A 10,133-nucleotide genomic window follows, 5' to 3' on the forward strand; every position below is an offset into this window, starting at 1 on the left:
CTGAATTTGTTTTATATGGCTTTATTATAAACGGAGCGTACTAATTGTTAATTTGACCTAGTTTTGGTATTTGGCTTTATAACAGCTCGATATTATTGGTTGAGACCTTCAGAATAAGTAGAAAATATTTCTCTACTGTTTGGCGTTTATTTTGCTTAAATCCGTACAATTTTTTTATCACACCTACCAAAAAGCGTAACGAATTTAAAATACTTGTTTTGTAATGTTTTTAAATAGTTTGGGCGATAAAAAAAAATAACGCTGAATTTTTGTTTTGTTAAAACTTTCAGATATGTTAAGGGACACGTTTCTCTAGATTCTCTAAATTTTTCGACTTACAAAAAAGCGGAATGCCCCTTTAATGTTATATTGTGACTATCGGTTATCCAATGATTCATTATGTTATCAGTTTGAATCTATATCTTTTTGTCTTGTTTTATTTTATTATCTTTATTTACAAACACTTGTAACCGTGAACAAACTGCCTCTTATGTTGGATCTACAAGAATAACTTGCAAATTTTGGGCATAGTAGCGGTAAATAATGGCTGCCATTCATTACGATGATATGTTGCAGAGCGCTAACTTTCACAGTAGGCTGTTTGTGTCGTTAGTATGCATCATTATATAGGCAGGGGCCGGGTAGGGGGCCACAAAATTGTTCAAAACTTCTATGCCAGCCTAGAGATATGAACTAAAAACCGGTATGAGAAAAAAACGGTCGATACGATACCGGTATACCGTTGCGATGTTATCGAGACCATAAGATTTTGGCACGGAGCTATGATAATCAATTTATTCTTAAATTCAGTCGGTAATCTTATCTTGATCTGTTTTCGAAACACTTTCGGGATTATATTCTATAAAATATACAAAAATACTGACTGTTTTGAAACCGTTTATAAAATATGTCACCTGGTTCCTTAAAGGCTTGTCATTAGACAACAACTTTCTTTGACTCCAATATATCTACATTTGAATCGCAACCTACTTGATAAATAAGGCTGTCGCCATTTGGTGAAATCCATCTTCTTTAGACAACGAATCCCTTTCCTAAAAACTATTGGTTCCTCAAGAGATATTTATGGTGTGTTCCTTACAATCTTATATGTTACAGCACCTGTATCTCCCAGGGGAATGATATCATAATCTGTATTATATGCAAAACAACGGGAATGCAACACTAGATACCTTTTCGATAGATTGTGTCAAATTGAAAATAACCCTACCCCATCAGCCTCAGGACCAAATTGCTTGGCTTACTTTACCATGTCAACATGAAAATTTGACAATGTGTTAAAGAACCTAGACTATTAATCAGAAATATTAAACGAGATACTTTATAACATTTCAAAGAGTTTATTTCCAGAATTTTTCCATATCACGATATTGTCTATATCGCGATACACAAAACATCTTATATCGACTAACTCTATGCCAGCCTACTTAGCGCCTCGCCTAACCCTAATAATGGGCATTATTGTCGTGTGGTATGTCGGAAAATGAATTCGATATTGACTTATTCAAAATCTATTAAATCGTAATGGTGTATGTCTTAAACTGTGACGCCTATATTTTCCATTTTCTATTTGCAGAGTAGAGGTTGATAAATGGATAGAATACTGCCTAAGTTTCGTAAGACATTTTGGAGAAAGTATGACAATGCTGACAAGGATAAATCAGAGTCCGAGAAAGGTAGAGAAAACCCGAAACCCGTTTCACGTGAGATTTGTGATAATGTTTCATCTAACCCACGTCCTACACGATCTCTAGTCGAGAAACGGACACCAGCGGACATACAAAGGCTTCACAACCTACCAAATTCGTCCCGAGACAGGAAGAAAATGACCATTCCAAGCAATCGGAAAAGAACGAAACAATTAACTTGGACCAATCAAAAGTCAGTTCAGCGAATCCGGATGTGGCTGAAACCAATCGTCGAAAGAGTAATGTAAAACTAAAATCTGAAACAAACCAAAAGGCTTCTCACCACGTGATTTCTGAAGCTCAATCACTGCAAACAGAAATTTGTCATTCCAAACCACCTGAACGGAACGAATCATCATGTCAGAACCAATCAAAAAGCAATGCAGTGAACTCAGATATTGATTTAACCAATCGCCAAGGGTTAAACTCTAAAAACCCTGCAACAACTATGAATAATCCACCCATTGTCAAAGACAAAGCAAACATGGGAAAAAAGCATCTCCCCAAACATTTTCAAAAGATTGTAATCTGTCCAAAGTCAAAACCAAATCTCAACTTTTATGTTGTGCTGCTAAAAGTCGAAATGTCAGTGTCTTTGGTTACCCTTTTGGATACAATTTTGGGCCCCCATAGTGAACGCACAATACTATCCATTGAAGACGAACCGATCTTGGACCTTGAAAGCACAACCCTGAACTTTTCCGACATCCAAAAAGCTGAACAGGCGTTCAAGCAACTTCGAGAGTTAAATTGTCAAAATCTGCTTTGTACTTGGAATCCTGTAGACAGGCGCATAGAAAGTTTGAAGAAATATTTTAACGACTTTGAGTTGCATTCTTCTGACATTTTGAAAACTCACCATGAAAAAATCTACAACATCCCAAAACAGTTGGAAACTTGTACGTTTGATGAAAAGGAAGCCTTAAAGATGCGAGAAGAAGAGCTCGTAAGACAACTTAAAGAGTTCACAAGTTTTTCAAAAACGGTTCGGAAATCTCTTCGTCGTTCAATTCTGTTGGAAGATGATCGTACGTTTCGGTCAGAAGTGGAGATACAGGTGCTTGGTTTTGGAGTGGAGTGCAACTGCCTGAAGTTTGCTCTACCAATCTATGCTCGAAAATCTGATATTCTAGACGTTATTCGACGGCATCAGATGGTCATAGTCCGTGGTGAGACTGGTTCTGGAAAAAGCACACAGTTGGTTCAATATTTACACCAATGTGGACAATATACCGAGGGGCTCATTGCTTGTTCCCAACCTAGAAAGGTGGCGTGTGTCAGTTTAGCTGAACGTGTAGCAGATGAGTTGGTTACTGTTGTGGGTCAGACCGTCGGATCAAAAGCGGGGATGAGAACGAAAACTTCACCTCAGACTAAAATAGTTTTTACCACACATCACACACTACTTAATGAGTGTCTCAGTGATCCGATGTTCCGGCGGTTCTCGTGCTTAATGATCGACGAGGTCCATGAACGTAGCATATATACTGATATATTGTTTAGTATACTGAAGAACTGTTTGTCCAAAAGACCTACTTTAAAAGTTGTCATTGCTTCTGCTACTATCGATGTACAGTTATTCAGAGGTTATTTCTTAGACGCACCAGTAATTGAAGTTTCTGGTAGAGCATTTCCGATAGAGATAATCTGGCAACCCAAGTATCATCAATGGACGAATCCGATCCAAGAAGTCGTTTCAAAGGTTATCGAGGTTCATGCTTCGGAAGGTCCCGGAGACATCTTGGCGTTCGTAACAACTCAGATGGAAACGGAAAAATGTAAAGATGAGTTTGAGGACAGGATGAAGAACAGATTCAACTTCAAGTGTCTTGTGCTTCATGGTGAACTACCCCCAGAAGAACAGGTTCTTATTTTCCAGCCAACTGGAGAGGGTCAGAGAAAGATTATTTTTAGTACCAATTCGGCAGAGACGTCTTTGACTATTCCTGGCATTAAGTTTGTAATAGATTCCGGTTTAGTTAAAGAGATGCAGTTTGATGTAAGGAAGAACATGAATACATTAGTGGTTGTTCCGATCAGCCGGAGTTCAGCGGATCAACGGAAGGGTAGAGCAGGACGGGTATCTCCTGGAAAATGTTTTCGGTTGTATACAGAAGCAGATTACCGTCAAACGAAACCAACAAGCACTCCAGAAATCCTCCGAATTTATTTGTCCCAAACGTTGTTAATGCTGTATGAAATGAACTTAAAGCCGTCCGATTGTGAGTTTGTAGAATCGCCAACTGATGCGGCGATCCGAACAGCGATTGAGACTCTGGAAGAACTCGGTAGCATCAAGGATGATAGGATTACAGACGTTGGGAAATGGTTGGTGAAGATTCCCCTCGAGCCGCGATTTGGTTGTATGATTAAAAAGGGATATCAAATGGGGTTCGCCTATGATACTATCGTATTTACTGCTTTATGTAGTTCCTCGGGATCAATATTCTATCGCGGCAGCAATGAGCAACAGAAGAAACGAAGCGATTTGAAGAAGCTGACATTTTGTGACTCTAAGGGGGATGCTTTTACTTATTTAAAGATCTACAAGGAATGGCAGCAAGTGCCTGAGAATAAGAAGAATAAATGGTGCTTTGATAATGCCCTTAATTCCAAATCACTTCGAAGGGCCAGAGAATTGGTGAACGAGATATGTTCTATTTTTAAACATAACTGGTCCATCGACGTAGAGAAAAGTTTTTCCAGCGAAGTGGAACTTGAGGAAGCTCTCCATAAAATTATCCTGTTTGCCTTTTACGCTAATATTGCCCATTCTCTGGGCCACATTAGGATAGGCTACTACATTCCTAACCTACGGCAGAGAGTCTTTATCCATCCTTCCTCTGTCCTGAACGCTTTGAACGATTCCAGTCAGTGGGTGGTGTTTATAAACATTCTGAAGACTTCAAGAGATTATATTACCGTCGTGACGCCTGTAGAGGAATCGTGGATTCGGTGGGTCACTCTTTTAAAGACCAAACAATTTGATATCGACGAGGCCAAGAGGAAATCAGTGTGCTCAGTTCGTAATCAATTTTTCGGTTCCACAACATATTCATTCTTTGTTGGTCCTGCATACACAAACCTTAGAGCTTATGAAGATTTACTATACGAATCAGTACAAGTCCCTGTGGTCATTGAAGCTGATCGAAAAATTGGGGAAGTCAAATTCATCTGCGGATTTAATGCGGCGTTACCTGGTGATTTGGTAGATGACTGGATTGCCGAGGCAAGAAGTCACGTTATACAAAGGACTGCTGAATATAAAGTAGGTTCGAGTAACCAGGGTGGTGGAGTTCGAATAGTCCTTGGTTTGGGTGGTGAAGGTCAGTTTATTCTCATGCCTGACGAATTTCGAACTGTCCACATCAAATCTTGGGACAAGGAAACTAGTAAGGAGACGGTGGTGGACAAGTTTAAAAGATTTGGACAGATTGTAGACTGTTGGGAGGACAAACGATCTTACTATAATTGGGGTCGGGTGATGTTTTCTACTCCCGAAGCTGCTGCGGAAGCAGTAAGAATAACGCAAGATGATCCTAAAGGTTCAGCTGCACCGGAATTCAAGATTAAAAAACACGCCTCCTTTCAATATCAAGCAACTATTGAGTGGTTGAGACGGAAACCAACTGGAATAGTATTTGTGGAAATGGATTATTCGGAGGCGATGTCGTTGCAGTCACTTCGCGAAGTTCAAATACTTGGCCAATCATGCGGCATCTCTTTGGATAAGAAGAAGCCGGGTTCCTTACGTCTTCATGGTGTGCCAACAATTATAACAGAACATGACATCCACAATTGCTTTCCACACTATTCAATTAATAAGATCAACATTTTAAGAGAAAAAACTTATACGAATTCGAACGAACTTCCAAACTTCCAACAACAGATACGCGATCAGTTTCAAGAATTCGATGAGGATATGAAATTTGTTGTGGATGTCATGAAGCCACATGACAATAATATTAACTTCAAAGCGTTCATAAAGTTTGACGATGTTTCTCAAGGCACAATGGCTTGTGATGCTTTACAAGAAAGATTGACAATAAATGGTCAAAAAGCAAAAGTTGTACCAACATTAACGACGTCTTTATCTGCGTCAGAGCATGTCTACCAATTACTAGAAAACAAGATTCAAGATTTTTTAGCCGAATCCAAAGAAAATGGCACCGAATTCAACGTAAACATAAAGCAATCCAAAACCGAAAGACGCGTACTTTACATATCAGCTTTGAATTCGAATGATCTCGTGCAGATCCGGATTGGATTATCAGCCGTAATGCGAGGGCAGGTAATTGAATGTTGGCGCAATGAGAACAATCGGTATTTATTTATGAAATCAGGCCGCAAATTCATTCATAATTTAGAGAAGAGGACCAATACCATTTTTCAACTGGATAACAGACAGCTCACTTTGAGAGTTTTTGGAATAGAAAATAACATACGTATGGCCCAAAACGCAATTGATCAGTATGTTCGAAACATGGTTGAAGTCGGTAGAAGTCGGGAAATCAAACTGGATGGCGAATCTAAGCCAAAAGGCTTGATAAAAACCCTGGTGACTCGCTATGGTTTAGAACTGGAGGATTTCGTACAAGAGTCTGGATTACAGTCTGCTAGTTTGAACCACCGTAATAAATCGCTGAAGATTTGTGGTGATTCAGCGACTATGGAAAAGGCTGCAGGATTTATCGAGTCATTGGCTGCTGAACTGAGGAGTAAAACCACGAAGTCGGAAAGGGAGGAGTTTCCGGAGTGCTGTGCTTGTCTGTGTCCAGTTGAAAGTATGGACCACATGTACCGATTAGACGCCTGTGGACATGTATATTGTCTCGAATGCATCAAGCAGCAGATAAATGTAGCTGTTTATAGAAAAGAGTTACCGGTCTTGTGTGCTGACTGTCAAGACCCACTTGTTTGGTCAGATTTTGATTTCTGCTTCAAACGGCTGCAAATCAATCCTTTAGATTTAGTGAATACAGCCGTGTTTGTGTACATGACTAAAAACAAAGATGGCTACCAACATTGCCCCACCCCTGACTGTCCAGTGGTTTATCGCATTACTGAGAAGGGGGATATTTTCATCTGTAATGAATGTGAAATGAGGATCTGCACCTCCTGCCATGTTGAATATCATGATGGTTTGACATGTGCTATGTTGAAGAGTTCCTTGGCTGAATCAGAATTGGAGAAATATTTGACAAAAAATGCATCAAACGTTAAGAAATGTCCGAAGTGTTCTACCCCAATTGAGAAAATAGAGGGATGTAACCATATGATTTGTAATGCATGTAAAATCCATTTCTGTTGGCTTTGCTGTGAGGCCTTTACTACAGAACAGTCCACGTATGATCACTTGACTGCACAACATGGAGGGATATTTGACTATCCGGATGTTTTGTAAGTTTTATCGATATTATATCTGGACTACAACACTTTCCACTAAATTCGCAGATTTTGTAGCACAGTCTACATAGCAAATAAATTGTATACATTATAATATGAAGACAAACAAACACATCATCAAGGCCAGTTTGTATAATGTACATGTGTATGAGATGGACAGATTATCTTGCTGTGATCAACTACATTACCACAAGTCTAACTGATAACTATGCGTATTTTTTTTCTATAATCTATTATTATGTTATGCTTGATAAAGATTCCTGAATGTGAAACGAAGGAATGATTCAATAGGATTAAATTCCTTGAGTTTTTCTATAATCATGTTATATTTTATTCATATTATTAATAGAGTATTGTATTATCTCCGAATTGTGTATATTACATATTATATTGTATATAGTTATATATCATGCTGAGTCTTAATGGCTCTTTGCAATAAGATTTACATTACCACACTTAACCCTTTCAAATCAAATTCAGTTTGTTCAAGTAGATACATAGATGTAAAAGGCAAATTTTAAAACGCGTTTTCAGTTAACATTTACGACTTCTTTGATAACGAAAATCTCATATATTTCCTCTTTGATATTGAATATATTTGAATTGCTTGAATTAATTATGCAAGAATTATATGGAATATTGAATATTTTGAATTAACATTATTAAATATATGTTTGAATTAACTATATTGAATATGATTGAATTGAACATATGGAACGAACTAAGATTTAACTTTATCGAATATGTTTGAATTAACTATATTAAATGTGTTTGAATTAACTATTGGATGTGTTTGAATTAACTATATTGAATAGGTTTAAATTTATTATATAAGAGAGGTTTGACTTTATTACATTATTAGATAGGTTTGAATATATTATATTAGATAGATTAACTATATTGAATATGTTTATATTAACTATATTGAATATGTTTGTTTTAACTATATTGAATATATTTGAATTAACTATATTGAATAGGTTTAAATTTATTATATAAGAGAGGTTTGACTTTATAGTAGTATATGTCTTTTCGGATATGACGCATTTCACTTCTGCGCATGCGCAGCTTTTTCAATGCATCATATCCGAAAAGACACAACTGTTAAAATGTACTATAACAGACTCCCCAAACTGTATTATAACAAACTCCTCCAAACTGTATTATAAATTACCCCAAACCACAGACAAGAATCACTAATAATAATACAGTAAAAAATAACCGCATTAAAAATGTCTTTAATTTTAAAACACGAAAAAAAAAATTCGAAGGAGACGGTTCCTTCTCTGCGCTAACATCTCTCATCCCCAAAGTGGCCAATTTTGTCTCAAACAACAAATTTCCTCCTTGTATTAAATCTTTCGTATTAAAAATATATGTCTTTAATTAATGTCCATCCTCCTAAAACGTATTTCGGTGCGGTAGACATTCAAAAGTCATTGGGTTCTCTTCCTGGATTCCCATGGGCAAAATATCCCGGAGAAAAACATCTCCCAGGCCACAATTATACAGGTCCAGGCACTAGGTTAGATCTGCGTTTAGACGAAAATGATATTCCCAAACCAGGGGAAGAACCCGTTAATAGAGTTGACGCAGCAGCGCCCAAACACGACATACTGTACAGAAATAAAGACGTATCATTCAGACACCAAGCAGACAAACAAATGATAGACGAACTCGAAAATATTCCCAATCCCACTTTCAAAGAGAAATTACAGAGGGCTCTTATCATAAAACTCTTGAAGGCAAAATTGAAATTGGTAGACGAGATTCACAAAGAATTTCGAAAAAACAAACATTACCTCAAAGTCAAAGTTTTTGATAAAGATGAAATTTGGTCAGCCGATTTAATCAACATGCCAGTCGAGAGAGGGTACAAGTATTGTTTGACGGTGATCGACTTATACACGAGATACGCTTGGGTCTTTCCCTTGAAAAACAAATCGGGTCTGACTGTCAAACAAGCATTCGAAACCATAATGAAACAATCCGACAGACAACACCTAAAGTTGTGGGTTTATAAAGGAAGCGAATTCTACAACAGAAATGTGAAATCTCTGGGGTTTGAAATTTACAGTACGCATAACGAAGGTAAAGCCGTAGTGATAGAAAGATTCAACAGGACTCTTAAAAGCAAATTATTCAAGAAATTCACGGAATTGAAATCTCAAAAATGGCTTAAAATATTACCGGTTGTTGTCGACGAATATAATAACAAAATACATTCGTCTATAGGTGTGACGCCATCCCAAGCCTCTAATAACCCGAATATCATAAAGTCCGTCAACACTCAAAACAACTTTGAAAACGAGATTAGCAATTTGAATATTAAACCCAAATTCAAAGTTGGAGATCGAGTTCGTATTTTTAAATATAAATCATTGTTTCAGAAAGGTTACGTCGGCTATTGGACTAACGAGATATTCATCGTTGATAAAGTAAACAACACATCACCTACCACGTATGAATTGATCGATCAAGACAAAGAACAAATCATAGGAAGGTTTTATCAAAATGAACTTCAAAAAACTGACTTTTAAAAATGCATCTCGAAAATGACGATTTAGATGAAAGGTTAAGAAATATAGATGTCGACAAGCATTTACGCTCTCTTAAATTAAGATTTTTTAAATTTAAATGTAAATTTATCTTCAAAATATTATTGAATGTGTTTTATCAGAATGTTATACAAGTTTTTTCAAACACAAACTACGTATATATTTCGTCAATTGGGTCTTCAGCAATACTTTCCGCCTACTTCGAAAAACACCTAAAAAAATCAACTTAAAAAATGAATGCGTTTCTCGATAAATACGGAAAAGACACGACCACAAATTTTCAACTTGTGAAATGGGCCAAGGAGTTGAACGTCTCGCCGTTTTATTATTGCATGCGAGATGAAATTGATGAACTGAAATACAAGAAAGGTAAATTTTACGCCATCACAAACATTCACACGTCGGATCAAAAAGGAGTTCATCACTCTGCTTTGCACAAAGATTCTTCGAATAACTTTTATTC

At 37.1% G+C, this 10,133-nt stretch overlaps 1 protein-coding gene across 1 annotated transcript; it reads left to right on the forward strand.

Moving 5' to 3' along the window:
• Window positions 1–2,289: 2,289 nt before the first annotated feature.
• On the forward strand, window positions 2,290–7,110 carry LOTGIDRAFT_153084 (hypothetical protein; the record flags this gene model as incomplete). The annotated part of the gene is made up of 2 exons (XM_009053563.1): window positions 2,290–2,734; window positions 3,941–7,110. The coding sequence occupies 2 exons, from the start codon at window positions 2,290–2,292 to the stop codon at window positions 7,108–7,110; spliced, it is 3,615 nt and encodes a 1,204-aa protein (XP_009051811.1).
• Between the last annotated feature and the right edge of the window lie 3,023 nt (window positions 7,111–10,133).

Source organism: Lottia gigantea (genome assembly GCF_000327385.1).
Source record: "Lottia gigantea unplaced genomic scaffold LOTGIsca_2, whole genome shotgun sequence".
Lineage (NCBI taxonomy): Eukaryota > Metazoa > Mollusca > Gastropoda > Lottiidae > Lottia > Lottia gigantea.